The sequence below is a fragment of the Labeo rohita genome, chromosome 5 (assembly GCF_022985175.1).
Source record: "Labeo rohita strain BAU-BD-2019 chromosome 5, IGBB_LRoh.1.0, whole genome shotgun sequence".
Taxonomy (NCBI): domain Eukaryota; kingdom Metazoa; phylum Chordata; class Actinopteri; order Cypriniformes; family Cyprinidae; genus Labeo; species Labeo rohita.
This window is the reverse complement of record NC_066873.1, coordinates 12,322,849-12,342,981: the sequence shown is the minus strand read 5'-3', so window position 1 is coordinate 12,342,981 and position 20,133 is coordinate 12,322,849. Positions and strand designations below refer to the sequence as shown.

General features: G+C 34.4%; 3 protein-coding genes across 4 annotated transcripts; 2 read left to right on the top strand and 1 right to left on the bottom strand.

Moving 5' to 3' along the window:
* The first annotated feature begins 1,675 nt into the window (after nucleotides 1-1,675).
* On the top strand, nucleotides 1,676-7,017 carry c5h11orf54 (chromosome 5 C11orf54 homolog). Its single transcript, XM_051110061.1, is given in 9 exon segments — nucleotides 1,676-1,861; nucleotides 2,583-2,681; nucleotides 2,761-2,834; nucleotides 3,326-3,373; nucleotides 3,375-3,428; nucleotides 3,739-3,915; nucleotides 4,638-4,787; nucleotides 6,454-6,570; nucleotides 6,655-7,017. Coding segments are annotated over 9 exon segments (999 nt in total). The 5' UTR covers nucleotides 1,676-1,755; the 3' UTR covers nucleotides 6,829-7,017.
* Nucleotides 7,018-8,133: 1,116 nt separating this feature from the next.
* On the bottom strand, nucleotides 8,134-16,386 carry LOC127165432 (15-hydroxyprostaglandin dehydrogenase [NAD(+)]-like). 2 transcript variants are annotated; one of them, XM_051110065.1, is made up of 6 exons: nucleotides 16,256-16,386; nucleotides 15,424-15,548; nucleotides 10,693-10,996; nucleotides 10,514-10,607; nucleotides 8,505-8,581; nucleotides 8,134-8,353 (listed from the first exon to the last, which is right to left on the bottom strand). In XM_051110065.1, the coding sequence occupies exons 3-6, from the start codon at nucleotides 10,753-10,755 to the stop codon at nucleotides 8,225-8,227; spliced, it is 363 nt and encodes a 120-aa protein (XP_050966022.1). In that variant the 5' UTR covers nucleotides 10,756-10,996; nucleotides 15,424-15,548; nucleotides 16,256-16,386; the 3' UTR covers nucleotides 8,134-8,224. The 2 variants fall into 2 exon arrangements, with proteins under 2 accessions (XP_050966022.1, XP_050966021.1); XM_051110064.1 differs by having other exon boundaries at nucleotides 15,507-15,548.
* Nucleotides 11,679-19,267, top strand: LOC127165429 (spermatogenesis-associated protein 22). Its single transcript, XM_051110060.1, has 8 exons — nucleotides 11,679-12,783; nucleotides 13,153-13,209; nucleotides 13,433-13,570; nucleotides 13,938-14,076; nucleotides 16,262-16,604; nucleotides 16,809-16,914; nucleotides 16,987-17,084; nucleotides 18,424-19,267. Exons 2-8 carry the CDS (start codon nucleotides 13,176-13,178, stop codon nucleotides 18,613-18,615), a joined length of 1,050 nt encoding a protein of 349 aa, XP_050966017.1. The 5' UTR covers nucleotides 11,679-12,783; nucleotides 13,153-13,175; the 3' UTR covers nucleotides 18,616-19,267.
* Nucleotides 19,268-20,133: the final 866 nt, after the last annotated feature.

Genomic DNA, 20,133 nt, shown 5'->3' with positions numbered 1-20,133 from the left:
AAACTGATTTGCTGGTTTTTACTTTCATTTCAAAAAAAGCCAGAAACTAAATATTTCTCACATACAAACAAACAAAACAAACCAATAGAAGACTTATCTGGTTGCATATGAAGATACATCTGTGGAACCTCAGCTGAGGTACCATACCATGTCTTTAAAATTCAGACAAACAGTTTTCTGTCGGTGTCTGCACATCGGCAGCGCCACTCAGCATCTGTCCGAGCCTCAGAGCACCACTCATTAGTTTCCATTAAATCACAAGATATTTGTCCCAAACAGTGGAGTCGCTAGGGATTCTAGGCCCATTGCAGAGAATTTGTGATGGCCCCCCTTAAAATCTCGTTTATTGATGAGGACCCTCAGTCGGGCCCCGTTCAGCCTGTGGGCCCTATATGCATTCTGTCCCCTTTTTTCCAGTAGCTACACCCCGGTTCCAAATTACTGTTAATTGTGTATTGTGCATTTTTCACCAAAACATTTACCTTAGGCTTGAATAAAGTCTGTATGCTTCTTATAAACAGCTACAACACGGATCACACATTTTCTTTCTCTTTCTGTTTGCTATTTTGTCAAACAACAAACCTCAAACTCATGGACATCACTTTGTTCATTCTTTAAGTAAACTTTTGCCTGTTTGGTGATTAGATTACCAATGTTGAACTGCACTCTTGAAGTGAACACAACACTTTCGGTGTGGGATAGACCTACCTGTGAACTGTCCTAGATGCGACAAGGCCCTGCACAAAATTTTTAAAAGAATATTGTTGAGTAAAATGCTGAAATAAAGCAGAACTGAGAACATCCTCATATGAACTGAACTACCTTTTTTTTAGTTTGTTTGTTTTTTTGATCACTTGGAGTGTGAGCACAGTCTCACATGGACCCTACTCACATCATGTCAAGTTTTTATAGAATCTTAGAAGAATTTTAATTCAGTAAGGTAATTCACTGTGTTATCAGCTGGAACTGTAATGATGATATTCATTCAATACATTCTTGAATCCAGTCCAGTGTTTCCCAAGGACCCCACTAGATGACTCTTTGTATCCATATGGCCCTTTGCCCAGTTTTCTTTTTGCTTCTTTTTTCTAGTTGACAGGTGAACGAAGAATCAGTTCTGGATTCTTGACTTTGTCTAAAGTGAAAAAATGTTTTTATTGCAAAAATCCCCAAATTCCCCATTTTCCTCATGGGAAGGAATAACAATGCTTTGTTTACCAGTAGTAGTGGGCGTGGTATACTTTCCGACTATGTCAATAAACCCCAGCCTCAAGAATGATTGACAGTTAGATTTGTTGTGCATTAGAAATGCAAGTAGAAAAGGGATTGCTATTCCGTTTGATATTTGTAAGGGTTGGAGCAGGACGCGGAGAAATTAAAAAGTAGCAAATGGTTGATTTTCCATTTCTATTTCAAAATGACAGGGTCATAACCCGTAGGACATAGGAAGTGCAATTGCAAATGGACTTTGTGTTTCTATTTGCAATTTGGCAGATATACACGAAAACGAAAATGGAGACGCAAATGCATGATTTGCAATTACGTTAGGATAATGTCACACACATGTATGCGTCCACAAACGTAGTTTACACTTTCTATTGAATATTGTCCTAAATATCCATCCATAGGCGTGTTTACGTTTTCTGGATGGCCAATCAAAGCGTTTTCACGAGTTTACAGGCCCCTGTCGCTCTGCTCAGAGCTGTGTGAGGATCTGAGCGGAAAGAAAAGCCCGTTGTCATGTGATCTGTCTACATGCATGAGCCTGACAGATCAATACACACATCGAGAGGGATGGCAAACACCGGCAACACCGAAAAAGTCCAGCTGCACGTTCCAGATCTCGCGGAATTATGTCAGGGTAATTGGCGCATTTTGTTTTAAACCTGTATAGCATGTAGCATGAATTTTTTTTCCCACCCAAATCACATGATACGAGTCCATATGATACCATAAGGGACTTTTTTAAACATTTTTTACGTACATTTAAAACAGACTAGCGAAATTCAAAACGTAATAGAAAAACATATCCTAAAAGATGGGTATTGCTTATTGTATGTGATAGTGTTTAAAAGAAATGAAAGGTACTAAGAATTTAAAACTAAACATGACTAAATACAATGAAATTCCTGTTTTAATAAACAATTCTTTATCCTTACTTATTTTTTGTTTGTTTGTTTGTTTGTGTTTAGGCTGATGCCCGCTAAACACTATTGCAACATTAAAGGCGTTGCTTTTTTTTTTTTCTTTTTTTTTTTTTTTTTTTTTTTGCAAAAAAGGTTTTACACATAAATAAATGAAATAATTAAAATTATGTAAACTTTTAACCGACTACAGTAAATCAGTGCATTAATGCATTCGGTCCTAAATGTCAGTATAAAGTCCATTTGTACTAATGAGACGAACTACAGCGAGCTAAACTTAAACAAAAATTAACTAAATGCACTTTTAAATTATCTTTGCAATAATAATGCTAAATCCTTAGAAGTATTTTACTAAGCATTTACTTAAGGGGTTGGTAGCAGCTGGACACAAATGTATTAACTGTGACTTATATATTTGTGTATGTGTTTGTGTAACAGTGTTGCAATCAGGACTGAATAAGAATTTTTCTGATGTAAAAGTGTCTGTTGCTGACTGTCCAGATCTTACACAAGAGCCTTTCGGGTTTCCTGTCAAGGGTGAGTAAAATGTTATTTTAAACTGTATGTGTGGTTTTTGAAGGTTCTCTTTGAACAACACTTGTTACTCTTTTATTAGGTCTGTGTGGCCAGCCTCGTATTACTGATGTTGGCGGTGTACCATATCTGATTCCTGTGGCCCAACCGGACAAGGTGCATTAATAAACTCTAAATGTAACTGTCATTTAAAAACACATTTGTACCTTAAGCGATGCAAACTTAGGGTAGCAGAGGTGGACAGTTGAAGTACTGTACTTAAATGCACTTTGAGTATCAGTGTATCAGTAATCACTCTTGTAGGTTTACGTGAAGTGATTCCCTGGCATTTTTTTGAACACTGACCAACTGCAAATGTCATATTTTATATTGTGGGTAAGGGTGTTAATTAATTTTTTTTTTTTTTTTTTTTTTTAACTTACCGTGTTTCATTTCTGTAGGTTTTTTTAACATTCTAAAAGCTCTTTACTCCAAAGAACAAGCTAGTCTGCCAAATTTACTTCTGGTACTTTTAAAAACAAGTACTTCTGTACTTTTACCTAAGTAAAAAAATGTGTCACTTTCACTTGAGTAATTATTGACCAAGTAGTATCTGTACTTTCAATCAAGTAATGGAGTTGTGTACTTTGTCCTCCCTTGCCTGTAAGGTGTACAACATGAACACTGTGTCCAAGGAGGTGGAGCTGCCTGGTGGATTTTTTTCTTGGTGCTGGTGCTGTTTCCCGCAAGACAACTGGGATGAATGCAGAGGTCTGTGGAGCGGCACTAAAACAATCAGCTTTAGGTTTTTCCCCATTAAAATCAGACCTAATGAAATGGAGTGAAAATGAAACTGATGTGAATTTGCAGTGGCATCAGTAAACAAAAATTTGTATTTGTAATGCTACATATGGTGATAAGTTTCTGTATAAAGTCCAAAACACTGTCATATCAACCATATCACCAAAAAAAGTGTAGTGTCACTACAAAACATATTGCTTTTTTCATAAAACACTGCTTTCTGGTTTAATGTGGAGTTCAGTGGGGTTTATATATATATATGTTTTTTTTTCCCCCGTAGTTAATACCTCTGGTGCTGACTGAAGCTGAAGGAAGACCTGCAGTGAACAGCAGTTATTTTTCATCCATCAACCCAGTGGATGAAAAATGTCTGTTGGAGAAATACAGCGACAGGTTCAGTGACTGCGACTTTGGCCTACTCGCAAACCTTTATGCATGTGAGGGCAAACCTGGACAGGTAAAAACCAGGGGGACTTTGCTCTTCATATCACACTGACAAAATTCCAGTATAATGCAGTATAAAAATTGTATAGCGATACATCACAATACTGTGATTTCTAGTTATTACATGAAGTATCTTCCTGTGGTATAATGGCCATAAAAGGTAAAACAATTTTTGGGAGTGGGCTACTGATAATTATTGCAGTACCCAAAACCACCCGAATTGCATTTATTGAATATTTACACTAATATTCAAAAGTTTAGGAATTTTTAAAATGTTTTAAAAGTAAATCTTTTTCTCACCAAGGTTGAATTTATTTTGTAAAGTATTATTACAATTTAAAGTAAATTAATTGTAATCTTTTTTGAAATGTAATTGATTCCTATGATGAAAGCTGAATTTTCAGCAGCCATCAGTCCAGTCTTCTGTGCTCAAGATACATTTCTATTTATTATTATTGTTAAAAACTGTTACGCTGCTTGATATTTTTGGAAACTGTAATACATTTTTCAGGATTCTTTGAATAGAAAGTTCAAAAGAACAGATTTTAAATAAAAATCTATTGTGGCATTAAACATTTCTTTAATGACACTTGCATAATAAAACTATAAATATATTTTAAAAAATCTTACTGACCCCAAACATTTGAAAGGTACAATATGTATTATTAATTTATCGGTTTTCACACAAAACATTATTATTAAACAGTAACAAGGTTTGAAAAACTACCATTGCAGGTCATTGAGGTGAAAGCCTCCATAAGGACTGGAGAGGAGAGTCTTGTGAGCTCCATGAGAAAGACCATGGAAGAACATTATGGGGAGAAGAGCGTGGCCCTTGGGGGAACTTTCGTCCTACAAAAGGGGAAGGCAAAGATCCACATCATGGTAACAAAATACCAAAAACTTAATAAAAAACATCTGTAGGGCCCTATAAAGCACAAGAGTCCAGATGTAAAAATCTGCTTCATGTATTTAAAAAAACAAAAAAGTTCAAAGTTAATGCATTTTAGTTTCTAAATAAGAAATCTTTGTATAATTGTTAGATTAAGCAATTTGTATGGATGACTTGGCATCAAAAAGTACATATTTATTGCATTGTGGATTCCATAGATAACAGTAAAACAATAATATTTCACAATGTTAGTCATACTTTTAGTGTTTACTTCAGAGGCGCTTAGATTAGTCAGCACTGAAAACTGTTGATGAGTGCACAGACTTGCGAATTGAATTCCGTTATCATAAACAGCACAGTGCAGATATGATGTAAATAAAATATTAATTTTGTAACTTCATTGATTATAACAGGAGTTTTTGCATATCTTGTACTACACTTGGCTAACGGCCAACATGGTCTGACATGTTTGTGTATGACGCCAGAATGTGACGTGCCTAAAACAAAACAAAAATGTTTTATATGGTTTTCTATATGATAATAATAATTATTATTACAATATAAAGAGCAAAGATATACAATAATGATTTTTGTCATAATATTGCAGCCCTATGAGCTCCTGTTTTTTACATGTATACTTTAGATGCAATTTTAAACAGTCTATTGTTATTGACAGTAGTTTACAATATTAACGTAATTTGGCAAATTTAAGTATTTGATATTAAAGACAACATAATATGGGATAGTATAGGGTATAGTATAGTATATTTTATAATAATAAGGTGATAAAAGTTGCAAATGATTTGCAAAAAAATGCAAAAAAAAAAAAAAAATGATTTGCAGGGGCAAATATTGTACCTTAATGGAAAAGATAATTTCTGACCCTGATGTGCACAGTCATTTTTTTATGCTTTTCAGTTTTAGTTATAATTTGTGTGTGTATTCACCACGTTATGGGACCAAATTTTGACCTTGTGCGGACATTTTTTTGGTCCCCATGAGAAAACAAGCTTATAAATCACACAGAATGAAGTGTTTTGAATCTAAAAATGTTTTCTAATTAATTTAAAAAAAAAGTTTCCTGCGATGGGAAGGTTAAGAGGTAGTGTTAGGGTAAGGGGATAGAAAATACAGTTTGTACAGTTAAAAGCGCCATTATGTCTATGGAATGCTCCCATAATGTCATTGATAAAGTCAATAGCCGGGTTTCCATACAAAGTTGCGAATTTGCAGCATTTGCAATTAAGAACTGTTTCCATCCAGCGAATCACAGAGAACAAAGTCGTCACTTCCTGATAAACTGACACTATATAAGCAAATAGGAGAAGCCACTGAATATAGTAATTTTCATATATAATAAATTACTTGCGCCTCAGAGCGAGCAGACAAAACAAAATAAATCCGGTCACTTCTTTCTGAGGTGGTTGCCTGCTGTTTAGGAATGCAGTCGTGTAAGACAGTTCTGGGAGGCAATTATACAGAAATACTTTTTAGTTTTTTTGCGAATTAAGGGACTTTTATTCGAAATGTGGTGTTTCCGTCACTCGATTCTAATGCTGTACACAATAAAGTAGCATTTTGAACTATGATTAAACTTAAAAATGGTAGAGCAGAAATTATGTGATGGAAGTGTAATCTTTTCACCGCTCTGTTCTACAGCCACGTGAATTCTCCGCCTGCCCTCTAAACACCAATGAGGACGTCAATAACTGGCTCAAGCATTTTGAAGTCAGTGCTCCACTGATCTTTCAAACTGTCATGGTGTCCAAAGACCCAGTGAGTACCAACCGTGCCATACGCACTGACAATATTATTCTGCATCTGTTCTCTAAACTAATTTCTTTTGTTCCCAATTCACAGGGTCTTGACCTGAGAGTGGAACATACACATGGCTTCAGTCACCATGGTGAGGGGGGCCATTACTACACAGACACCACCCCAGACACAGTGGAGTATCTGGGATACTTCATGCCCGCTGAGTTTGTCTACCGCATCGACCGACCCACAGAGACACACAATATTGGCAGAGATTAAACTATTGACAGTGTTGAGCAAATAGTTGAAGTATTGAGCAATTTGAGCACTCTTCACAATGCAATCAATTTCTAGATAGATCTATGCATTTTGTACTGTGTGATGGTCAAGCCATTTCAGTTAGCTTTTTTCCCCTTCATTATTTTCAGAGGGAAATTAGCCTGTTAATTAAAACATTAGTGAACCGATTGAGTTTTGTGACAACCTTTTTTTTAAACTGATTTGGTACTACAACAAATATTGTACCAAATCGGCATATTAGAATGATAGAATGAAGGATCATGTGACACTGAAGACTGGAGTAACAGCTGCTGAAAATGCAGCTTTGCATCACAGGAGTAAATTACATTTTAAAATGTATTAAATTAGAAAACAGTTCAACTAAACTGAAAACACACTATAAGTATTTAACAATATTGCTTTTTTACTTGTATTGCTGATCACATAAATGCAGCCTTTGTAAACCTTTTAAAAACATTAAACTTTGACTGGTAGTGTATTAAACATTTCAAAAATGTAGTGTGTTCAGGTTTCATTGTAACACTCACATGCAAAGCCAAAGAATAACGTAAGAGACATTTCATCTGATTTTTTATTTAGTTAAGATCTTATATTAGGCCTGCCTCAAGTGTGCATATTGTCTGCTGCCATCTAGAACTGAGGAAGGTTAGTACATTTTCAGTCAGGCAAAATTATAGGAGCATTTCAGTTCTAATCTTGCAGTAGGAATTGTCTCAAAAAGTTATGGCTGTGGCAAAGAAAGAAGCTGATTGGCTACTTTCACGTGGCTGATAGTTCAGGAAGGGATATGAACTCCATGCCATCAGCATCAATCTTCAAAATTTCTCCGTCCTTGCTCTCATCTGTCACAAGAATAAGGGAAACCCTGACAACACCATCAGGCCTATAAATATAGAAATGACAGCGGAGTATACTTTCACTAAATGATTACCTTTCACTGCAGAATCCAGGGGTGATTCCAGGATTTTCATTTTAGGTGAGGGTATAATAAAAAATAAATAAAATAAAAATAGTTTGACTAATATGGGTGGTATAATATACTTATTGGAATATTCCACTGTATTGTATAGATACTGTAGGTATAACTTGTATTTGGCTTATTCAGTAATTAAATGTTTTTCTGATCTCACACACACACCTGTTTACTGTACAAATACAAAATTTTACTGTTTGTGTTTCTAGTACAAGCCTCTTTCCTTAGCTGAAGCATGCAAACCTCTTTGCCACATGCACTAGAAACTACTGAAAGTTAGATTTTCAAATAAAAATGGCAACATGATTAAATTAAAGAAGGCGCTGAAAGAAAGACGGGGAGGAGCCGATCGCAAAATTTTAGGGGGGGCTGAGTAGTCATTTTAGGGGGGCTATAGCCATCTCATTCCCTCCTACTATGTGTGAAAACTGCCCAAAATGGTATATTAGGAGAAGACAGCAGGTCAGTCTTCACTGTAGCTGGACAGAGAATGTTGATCCTCAGCTCAAGGTTGGTGTTCATAGCAACAGCCTGTTAAACATACAAAATTAATCAAATTGGCTTATTATTAGCAAAAGATGTACTATCCATTATTTTTCAAGGCTTTAAGTTCATATGAATTATTGCTGTCAGTATATTTATATCATTATATTACAAATGTAAAAAAAAAAGCTAAACATACTGCAATAGCATGGCTGAATCCCACCACTGCATATTTAGGTGCTGTGTAAATGTGCGCTGTCGGCACAAACCGCAGACCTGTGGCCAAAATGAAGAAACTTGAGTGTGTGTTTGTGTGTGTGTGTATTATGTACATGTGCATACATATACACTGCCAGTCAAAAGTTTTTTAATGTTTTTTTTAAAGAAGTCTTTTCTGCACACCAAGCCTGCATTTATTTGATCCATACAACAAAACTGTAAAACTGTGAAATATTTTTACTATTTAAAATAACTGTTTTCTATTTTAATATATTTTTGGATATTTCTATTCATCAAAAAAGAAGAAAATGTACTGACCTGTTTTAAATATTGATGATGATAATAATAATGATAATAATAATGTTTCTTGAGCAGCAAATCAGCATATTAAAATGATTTTTGAAGGATCATGTGACACTGAAGACTGAAGTAATGATGCTCAAAATTTAGCTTTGATAACAGGAATAAATTACATTTTTAAATATATTCAGATAGAAAATGGTTATTTTAAATAGTAAAAATATTTCAAAATTGTACTGTTTTTGCTGTACTGTTAATCGCATAAATGCAGGCTTGGTGAGACATCTTTAAAAAACATTAAAAATCTTACTGTTTAAAAACTTTTGACTGGTATGTGTGTGTGTGGCTGCATACAGTATACAGAAATGCATTTATTTGATCTGGATATGATTACAGTAAAAACAGTTTTATTGTGGGACGTTAACATTCCTATTTTGATTGTAATTCATTTCTGTGATGGTAAAGCTGAAAGTCTTCAAAGTTACATGTGAAGAGTTCAGATGCAAAACCAGCTAAAAGCCATCTCGGTCAAAAATGAGATAATGATACTGAGTGAATGCTCTCGACACATATTATACGTCCATCAAATACTTTTTCTTCAAACTCGCTAAAATACCAGCTTCAGCCCAATCAGAAGTACCAGTACTTACATAGAAACCCATACATCTGAGCCTGATAAAAATGCATTTTTAAAAGAAAGACGTCAGATGGATTTAGCTGATTTTGCATCTGAACTCTTCATGTATAATTGGCTGATCTGGTGCTTGATTATTATTAGTTATTATTGGTTATTATTAGGGCTGTCAAATGATTAATCATGATTAATCGCATACAAAATAAAAGTTTGAGTTTGCCTAATTTATGTGTGTGTACTGTGTGTAATTATTATGTATATATAAATACAAACACATTAATGTATATATTTAAGAAATATTTATATTATAGAAGTATATGTATTTATTATAATTTTTATATAATTTATATTATCTATAAATAAAAATATTTTGTACATAAAAACATATTTCTCTTAAATATACACATTAGTTTGTGTGTATTTATATAAACATAAAAATTCCACACAGTACACACACATATATTAGACAAACTCAAACTTTTATTTTGTATGCGATTAATCACGATTAATCGTTTGACAGCCCTAGTTATTATTAATAATGGTCCTTATTCTTATCAGTGTTGAAAAGAGGTTTTTGCTGCTTAACATTTTTGTGGAAATCATGACACATTTTCCTTTAATAAACAAATTTCAACAACATTTATTTGTTAAATAGAAATCTTTGCAACATTATACATCTTTAAAGTCACTTTTTTAGCTGAATAAAAGTATGAATTTATTTTTCTTTCAGCAATTCAAAGAAATTATTCTTGAGCTCCAAAATCAGAATATTAGAATGGTTTCTTAAGAATCACGTGACACTGAAGACTGAATGACTGCTAAAAACACAGCTTTTCCATCATAGAAATAAACTGCATTTCAAAATATATTAAAATAGTTATCAAAATAATATATCAAAATATATTAAAACAGTTATTGTTATTTGTAATGATATTTCACATTTTTGCTGTATCTTTAATCTAATAAATGCATTTTTATCAAATAAATATGATATAATATACATATATATATATAAATGTCAGTGATTGTCTAATTTATTGTATTAAGTTCCAAACCTGCAGTAGATGATATGTTGATAATGACCTCTTTTCCATTAGGATTGTTCTCCGTGTACTTTAGAGCCAGATATGTTCTCCTTGCCAACCCAACCTATAACAGCCACATGAACAGTACAACATGTTGCCAGATAAACAGACAGATAGACACATGAACTGATGCATTATTCAAATCATACCATGTTTATGGCAATGATTTTCTCCCAGTCTTTTTCACTGACAACCCCTGCATTGTTGTACATTATGTCAATGTGGCCAAACCTGTCCACAATTTTCTGAAAAACTCCTGTAAAGAAAACCTGCTAAGGTCATTTAATCTTTTCCAAACAAATAAAAAACTATATAATAATGCTTAAAAAAATCAAATTCCTCCTTAGATGAGACATTCGCAATGTAAAATTCAACCCTGTCTGCTCCATATTCTTCAGCAAGTGCAGCCTTCAACTCCTGTCCCAGTGGTTCATTCACGCTAGTGAAGGTCACCTGTAATCAGAATGTATGGTTTAGTTTCTTATACACAGCAATTTCTACTTTAATTCCAATGTAAACTGTGCATTTTTCTCCATATAATGGACTGGTATAGTGCCCTGATTTTGAAAATGCTGTTTAAATGTGACTTCAAACAATCGAACCCAGCCGAGGAAGAAGGGTCTTATCAGCGAAATGATCGGTTATTTTCATTAAAAAAGTACAATGTAAATAATTTTTATTCTCAAACGCTTGTCTTGCCTTGCTTTCGTTGATCTCTGTGTATTCTGGCTCAAGACCGTTAGGGTCGTATTTTCTCCCTCAACTGCAAAAGTCATTTCAAAATCATCCTACATTGCTGCAGAAGTACCGACACAGTCTTTGCAAAGTGAACATGCAAAGAAGATCAAACACCCTCATCAAAAAAGGTAAAACATCGCTATAGGAAGATTTTAAAGTTGAGGGAGAACATGAGATGTGAGTTTTTTCGACATATCCTAACTGTCATGAACCGGAAAAAAACAGTCCAGGCAGAGTAAGACAAGACGAGCGTCATTGAAAGTATATATATTGTATTATTTTTATGAAAATAACTGATCGTTTCGCTAGATAAGACCCTTCTTCCTCGGCTGGGATCATTTACAACCACATTTGGGATTGTTTGAAGCCACATTTAAACTGCATTTTGGAGGTTCAAAATCGGGGCACCATATCAGTCCATTGTATGGAGAAAAATGCTGAAATGTTTTCCTCAAAAAACATAATTTCTTTACGACTGAAGAAAGAAAGACATGAACATCTTGGATGACAAGGGGGTGAGTACATTATATGTGAATCTTTGTTTTGGAAGTGGACTTCTCCTTTAATTAATTACCAACTCAAAACTTTCTCAAAACACTTTTGCAGTCTCAATGTTCAGACTTAGGCCATGTCACTTTGGTAATTAAACGTTCATTTCTTTTCCATTTACATCCATGCAAAACAGAGGATTTAAAAAAAAAATAAACACACACAGATCATGCTGACAGATATATTTTGTGTATATGAATTCTCTGAGGTGACAAACTATTGTGAGAAATCTTATTTCTGACAGTACCATACTACTAGGCTATTTCCAACCAGCTAATAGACGGAATTTAAAACTAACAATAAAACTAAGATGATACAGAAATGTAAAAGATTTAAACAGAATAGAACAGGTTCAAATGCATCTTTCACCTCAAAATCTCAGAACACTAATAAGATGTTTTGACAGAGCCATACGTCTCAGGCTGATTTTTATTAAACAATTTTTTTTAATATACTATTTGAAGCTCACATTTAAACTGTCTGTCTTTATATTTTCTTTAAAAATGCAATTTTTTACCCTAACCAAACACAGGCTTGTAACCCTATATGAAAATTTATAATAAAATTCGCACCAACGTACAGTTTTGTCTTTATTATTTATACTCGCATACATAATTGAACTATAGTGTTTTGCACCCACTACTAATAAATATCAAAAATTATAATAATTTTTTCATAATTTTTGGTTTGACTGTATAGTACGGAAAGAACCACTGAATCAGTTTTTAATTCGGACTCTTTGAAACGAACTGTTCGAAGGAACCGATTCGCGGGTATGATTCGGAGTTCACTGAGGACACGCAGAACTCGCGCCAAAACGAATTCGTCGCAATAAACAAAAATGCTGTGATACTAAAGAATTAATATAAAGTTAAACCACATACAAGCCTCAGACTACTAAATAAGAGTTTCCTATTCGCATCTTTCTACATCGTTGACGTCATTTCGTACTGGTAAGCACGGTTTGATTCGCAGATGAATGATCTTATACTATTAACGAAATCTATTTAGCAAATCTTAAAAGCCCAGCTTTTAAGATTAAATACGAAATCAATATAAAAGCTTTTTACTTAATATTTCAGCAGTACGTTACTTATTGCTTTGAGTTGAATTAGAGTGAGAACAAAAATAGAAAAGGATAACGTTATACATTTTCATGAAGTTGACAAACACTGAATAGTAAAACTTCGTGAGAAACTAACTTAGACCCCCTAATGCAGCTCATAACTGATATGCATATAATAGTTTATACATGATTGGAAATGAACAATTTGACAATGAATTGTTTCACTTTTACACAATATTATTGTTAAACGTCTCAGGCAGTGAGGAGTGGTTTGTCAAGATGTGGAGGAATGAAAACCAGAGACCAACCGCAGGTAGGATTGTCAAAGTCTACCATCTACCATCAAAATAATAAAAAAGCTAATTACTTGCAATTTATTATATTTATTATTTTAAGAGAGCTCCCTATAAATACATTTGCCTAATCAGTCAAAATAATTGAACTGCTTATGTGCTAATACAACACTTTGCTGCAGTTAAAAGTATTATGCAGGTTGCTGGAGCCTGAAATCAAAGCAGAGTTTTGTCTTTCTGCAGGCTGTCTCTCCGTGCCTCTGTTTAATCAAAGGAAGAGGAACAGGCTGCCTTTGACGTCTAATCCCTCAGAGAGTGAGCTCTTCACTACCAGCCACTACAATGAGACACAAACCTCCTCCTCCTCCTCTGCTCTTCCCAGTATGTTTTTCCACTGCACTTTATGCTTCACTGTTCAGATGTCAGATATTCACTTTTCTAATTCATGGTCATTATGTTACACTATAACACACTGAAATTATTTGTCAGTTAACCTTAATTTCTTATTTTTATTTATTTTTTAAATACAGTATACTGAAAACAGCCAGTAGACAGATCATAAATTAAATGTACAGGTCATGTCATGTATTTGTATAGCACTTTTCACAAAGTTTGAAAGGTATGAAGGCTAATTTCTATGGCTAATTACAGTATATATGTGGAATAGATGATCAGTTCTTATGGCAGTGTCATTTTCTGTTGTTCATTCATTGTTCTTTTTTCAGTATAACTCTAAGATTGTCTTTAGCATTAGGTCAGAGTGTTCAGTGGAACCAGCGAGCATATCTTTCATCACAGCAAGCCAGCATGAGATGTGCTCCTTCACCGGGTGTGGCGGGACGAGGATATGCACCTTTACCTCACCCAAAAAAACCTGCCAATGTCTGGTACTCAACTGATGCTAAGAAATAATGACTGCATACCAGAAAGGTCTTGAAGCTGTTGTAATAAATAAATAAATGCAGGATTGCATTTTAGAACAAATTAAAGCTGTTAAACAAGCATACTGACAAATATATCGAAATAAGTTTGGTACTTTGCAAAAAAAAAAACTTACACCCTAAAAGCTACCCTTAAAGCTATTAAGTTGCTATTACTTTCTGACCTGAGCCTCAAGAATCACTTACAGTTGAGGTCAAAAGTTTACATACACCTTGCAGACTCTGCAAAATGTTAATTATTTTAACAAAATAAAAGACATTTACATACCATATACATTCCATTACATATGGCCAAAAATATCACCCCCCCTTGCAACACTTCTCTCAGAAAATTGTTCCAATTGCAAATGTTTTGGTATTCACATTTCCAAAGGGAGTACTAACAAATATTAAGTTAAGGGTGCCAATAATTTTGTCCAGTGCATTTTTTAGGTTCTGTGTGGAATTGTATCATATTTGACTTTTTTTTTTGTTTAGTGATAGTTGTTCATGAGTCCCTTGTTTGTCCTGAACAGTTAAACTGCCTGCTGTTCTTCAAAAAAAAAAAAAAAATCCTTCATTCTGTGGTTTTTTTAACATTTTTGTGTATTTAAACCCTTTCCAACAATCACTGTATGATATTGAGATCCATCTTTTCACACTGAGGACAACTGAGTGACTCATATGCAACTATTACAGTAGGTTCAAACGCTCACTGATGCATCAGAAGGAAAAACAATGCATTATGAGCCAGGGGTGTAAACTTTTGAACAGAATAAACAGATGTGTACATTTTTCTTATTTTGCCTAAATATCATATTTTTTAAATTTAGTACTGCCCTTCAGAATTTACAGAAGATACATACATGTTTCCCAGAAGACAAAATAAGTTAAATTTCACCTGACCTTCAAAAAGCTTTCACCCCCCCAGCTCTTAATGCATTGTTTCCTTCTGAAGCATCAGTGAGTTAAATAGCAGGCAGTTTAACTGTTCAAGACAAACTAGGGACTCATGAACAAACACAGCTGTCAATCATTCAGGTAACAACACATTAAGAATCAAGTGTATGTAAACTTTTTAACAGGGTCATTTTTATGAATTCAACTATTATTTTCTATTGTGGACTATATGCAAATGACATTTATGTGAAATATCTTATTCGGGTCAGTACTAAATAAAAAATAGCATGCATTTTGTATGATCACTATGTAAAATAACATTTTGCAGTTTCTGCAAGGTGTATGTAAACTTTTGATTTTAACAGTATATAGTATTTCAGTAACTTGACGTAACATTTGAAAGGAAAAGTTTACCCAAAATGGAAATTTGGTGAAAATATACTCATCCTCAGGACATCCAAAATTTGGAGAAGTTTGACATTACATCACTTGCTCACCAGTGGATCTCTGAAGTGAATGGGTCCCGTCGAAATGAAAGTCTAAACAGTTGATAAAAACATGCCAATAATTCACAAGTAATCCACACCACTCAAGTCCATCATTTAACACCTTATAAAGCAAAAAGCTGCATTTTTGTATAAAACAAATCTATCATTAAGGCATTTTTAACTTCAAACTGTTGCTTCTGCCTAAAATATAATTACTCTATGCATAATATTGCTTTCTCTAGTGAAAAAGTTGTCTCATCTTAATCAGGAGAGAAATATGCACAGATCAGTTTGACATTTTACAATCAGCATTTTCAGAAAATGGCCTTTTTTGAGTTAACTATGTCTTTATCTACATTAGTTAACATGAACTAACAATGAAAAATAATCATAAATCATTTATTAATCTTAGTTCATGTTCATTTCAACATACTCCAAAACATTATTTAAAAATAAATGTATCTGGTAATATTATTTGACTTGAGCTAACATGAACTAACAATGAACAGGTGTATTTTTATTAACTAACTTTAAAAAAGAATAATAAATACTGTAACAAATGGGTTGCTCATTGTTAGTTAAAGTTAGGTAATGTATGTTATATAGTGGGACTTTATTAGAAAGTGTAACCTAACCTTATAGTACGTAGTCAGACTGACACTGAATAATATTTTGAAGCTTGTTTTACCACATTATGCACATTTTTAGTTATCCTGAAAAACATTTGTGACATGTTTTGTATTTGTTTTGTATTTTACCTCCAGGTCACAGACAGGGCAACAGAGGCCTCCAGTGAGACAGGATTCGATGCCAGCAGTTGGTTCCCAGCTTCATGGTGGCTTTCCAAGGAGCAGCTCAGTTTCACACGGCCAGCCCAGATGGTCCAGCAGCATCCAGAATCAACAGTCATTTCACATGCCGACAAATTCCCCCAGACTGCCGTACCGTCCCCAGCAGTGTACCCCTACAGCAGGAAGCACTCGGGACCCTGGTACTCAAAATAACAGTGGAAAGTGGAACTTCAGGCCTATTGGACAATCAGCCAGTGGAATGTGGGCAAAAGAAAAGATGGACACCTCAAGTGTCTGGACCACCCCTCAGCAGCAGGTGTGTGTCACTTCATTTACAAGTCTAAATTGGCAGTCACATTCAACATATGAAAAAATCCAAAATGTAAAAATACAAAGTCTATTCACACTGCAGTGCTGCAAACCTGACGATTTTTTCAAATGTTTTCTGACTCTCGGTATAAAATGTTGTTTTATTTGTTCAGCTAACATTTCTGATTTACTCTCTTCTCCTGCTGGATAGAAGCCCCCTCGTGAGACATCACTGCGTGTTATTACCGCTGTTATTGAGGGCATGAAGCACTGGAGCCAGTACAGAAACAGAGTACCAATGCTGTTTGAGGTGTTTGGTGAGGAGACTATCACACACGTGTGAGCCCCTTTGATTTGAGTCTGTTTAACAATTCTGTCTCTCTGCACAGCTACACTGGACTCTGCAGTTACAGTTGGAGAATACGGAGCAAAGAAATTTCTCATGAGGGATGGTAAAGAGGTGGTCCAGTGCCTTTACTATGAAAATGTGAGTCTGGGAATGCTGGTTTTCTTTTTTTCCCTTCCATGTAACATGTAGCATTTTATTATTGTGATTATATTTTTAAATACACTACCATTCAAAAACATTTCAGGATTTTTCTCCATATAGTGGGCTTTAATGGGAGCCAACAGGTTCTGAATCTGAATCAGGAATTTGTGATTAAATTTACATTTTATTTTTAGAAAATGGCAGATTGTTTCATTAGATAAGTCCCTTATTCCTCAGCTGGAATTGTGTAATTTAGACCTTCATCCCATTGATCCCTGTTGAAGTCCACTATATGGAGAAAATTCCTTGAATGTTTTCCTCAACCTTAATTTCATTTTGAGAAAGAAAGACATGAACGTCTAGGATGACATGGGGGTGAGTAAATTATCAGGAAATTTTTATTCTGGAAGTGAACTAATCCTAAATCTGAATGGTAGTGCATATATATATATATATATATATATATATTTTTTATATTTCTAAGTTTTACTTAGCATAAAGATGATGCTGTTCGCAGGGACATTATGCTTGGAAATAATATTTCACGTCTTCGATTGCATTCATTAGGCCTATTTGTAGTGCGCCAGCCACCCATTAATAGCAATAAGCTGTGCTGTGCAGTCTCAGCTTTCATAATCTGTCAGTTTTATAGCGAAACACAAACAATGTGTCTCGCAATAATGTGTTTTTTACGCTCTTTTTAATATGGTGAATCAGTTGTCTTTTCGATTACAATCAAACATTCGTTTTATTAAATTTAGCTGTTTTCTTTGTGGAAATTCCACCACCTACGACCAACGGATATATTTGGTGTCCAATCTTTCATTCCCTCACATGTATTTAATTAAAAACAACAATAAAACATTCTAAAGGTTGAAGTGGACTCCAACTTGTTAACATAAGTTATACTGTTGTCTTTTCTGAGGTATATAAGTGATTATTCACAAGCTGTTTTATTCACTGTATAATACAGTAAATGATATAGCTCATACGTCAGTATTACTGTAGGTGGCAGTAATTTCCCTATATATATATATATATATATATATATATATATATATATATATGTGTGTATATATATATATATATATATATATATTTTTTTTTTTTTACAGTATGGAAGTAGTTGGTTTGTATCAAAGAAGACAGTAGATATACAAATCTGAATCAAGATACTTTCTTTGGGTTGTGACTTTCACCTACATATTTTCCATTGCGCATATTCTATTTTTTAGATAAGCCATTATGACTGCACACCGTCATGTGATGTTGGCAGTGATAGAGACACCATAAACCTTTATGTTCAAGTCATTTTGTATTTGTATTTGTTTTTCAGGATCAGACACTGCCCAGACTGATCAGAGGTCAGGTGCATCGCTGCGTTGGAAACTACGACAAACAAAAGGACACGATGACTTGTGTGTCAGTCCGAGCTGCTTCACTGTCAGAGCAAAGGAATGCCCTGGAGGCTGTGAGAGCGTCAGATGCAGAGATGAGAAATGTGGTGCTGGCTCTCAGTGAAATGTGATGTGGATCGAGTGAGTAACAGGGGAAAGATTAAACTAGCACAGACTTTTACTGAAGTTAGGGTTGGTTTTGGTTTAGTTGTGAAGTAGTTAAGAAATGACCAATAATGGTCATTGAATATAATTTTTGATTCACTTTGCAGATTAGATGCTTTTGTAGAATTGTATTTATTTTAATTTATATGCATTTAAAATATTTAGAATATTTTAGTTCCAATCTTTATGCATATGTAATCTTGAGTATTTAGATGCATATAAATTTATTTCCTATGCAGCTATGTGTACATGGTTTATTTAAATTTGTGACAGTATTTATATGCATCATCTTTGAGTTCTAATTTCTATGTTATTATATTGTTAGTTGGTGCATTAAAATCTATTTGTATTTTATTCCCAAACCTGGGAAATATTTACAAGATTTGTTGGTGTCTTCATTCAAAAGACATCAATTTGCTAAGTTTATGAAATGCTTTATTACAAAGAAGAAACACATAACAGCAACTTGTTAAGGATTTCAAAGGTTAAACAAACACAATGATGAGGTAACATCGCAAAATATAGCTTTCAAAAGGGAACCAACCATCAGGATGCCATGTTACAGACTTATTTACAACCAAAACATCACAGTGGGAAACCCACAGCACTAATCTACAAGATCTAAGATCTACCAGTGGTCAGACTTTACATACATGATCATAAACAAAACTCAAAAATGCAAATCACCGTCAAGGCAGTCGGAGGACGCCAGTGTACTCCTGCATAAACACATTTAAAGGGCCTGTTATTGTAAGTTGTAAGTTGTGCTCTGTCATATGAGCTTCAGCAACCCTTAACAATTATAAGCACACACATTTTAGGGAGGAATGGGTTTGTTTCTCTCTCAGCACATCTATATCATTTGGTGTTGATACTACGAAAGAGGGCAGTTGAGTGCCAATGTTTTTAGCCGGTCTAAACACACAACACACAAATGAATCAACACAACAACAAAAGTGAGCCAAGTGCAATATGGAATGATCCAAGTCGAAGCTTTAGCTTCACCGTATTGCTGTGCCAAGAGTAAATGCATTAGCACATTAGCTTAATTTGATCATTAGAGCAAATTTCCCAAAGAAATACATAAATTTGTCATGACAAATCAGGACCGAATAGCTTGTCCTGTCTCGTTCAATGACGTGCTAATTTAGCTTTCATCGTTTTGTTCATTTTTGCAACCCCTTCAAAACAAAACAGGCCATCGGCTTGGCGAGATGCGCCAACATTACAAACCTTCAGCTAAAACTAATCATCATTAAAGATGGAGACATACAGAAATAATCACAGAATGTTAATCCAACAAGAAAGCATTTACAAAATGTTTTAGAAGTAGATTACCTGATGAAAGGTACTTAAGTCTTAGCAATGGTCAAAAGGCACAAGTTGGTTAGAAGTTGGTTTATTCCAGAACATAGTGTCTTAGTGTTAACCAAGCCCAACTTTAACTAAGAACAGCCTTGCTCCTGATTTGTGTAATCCTGAAT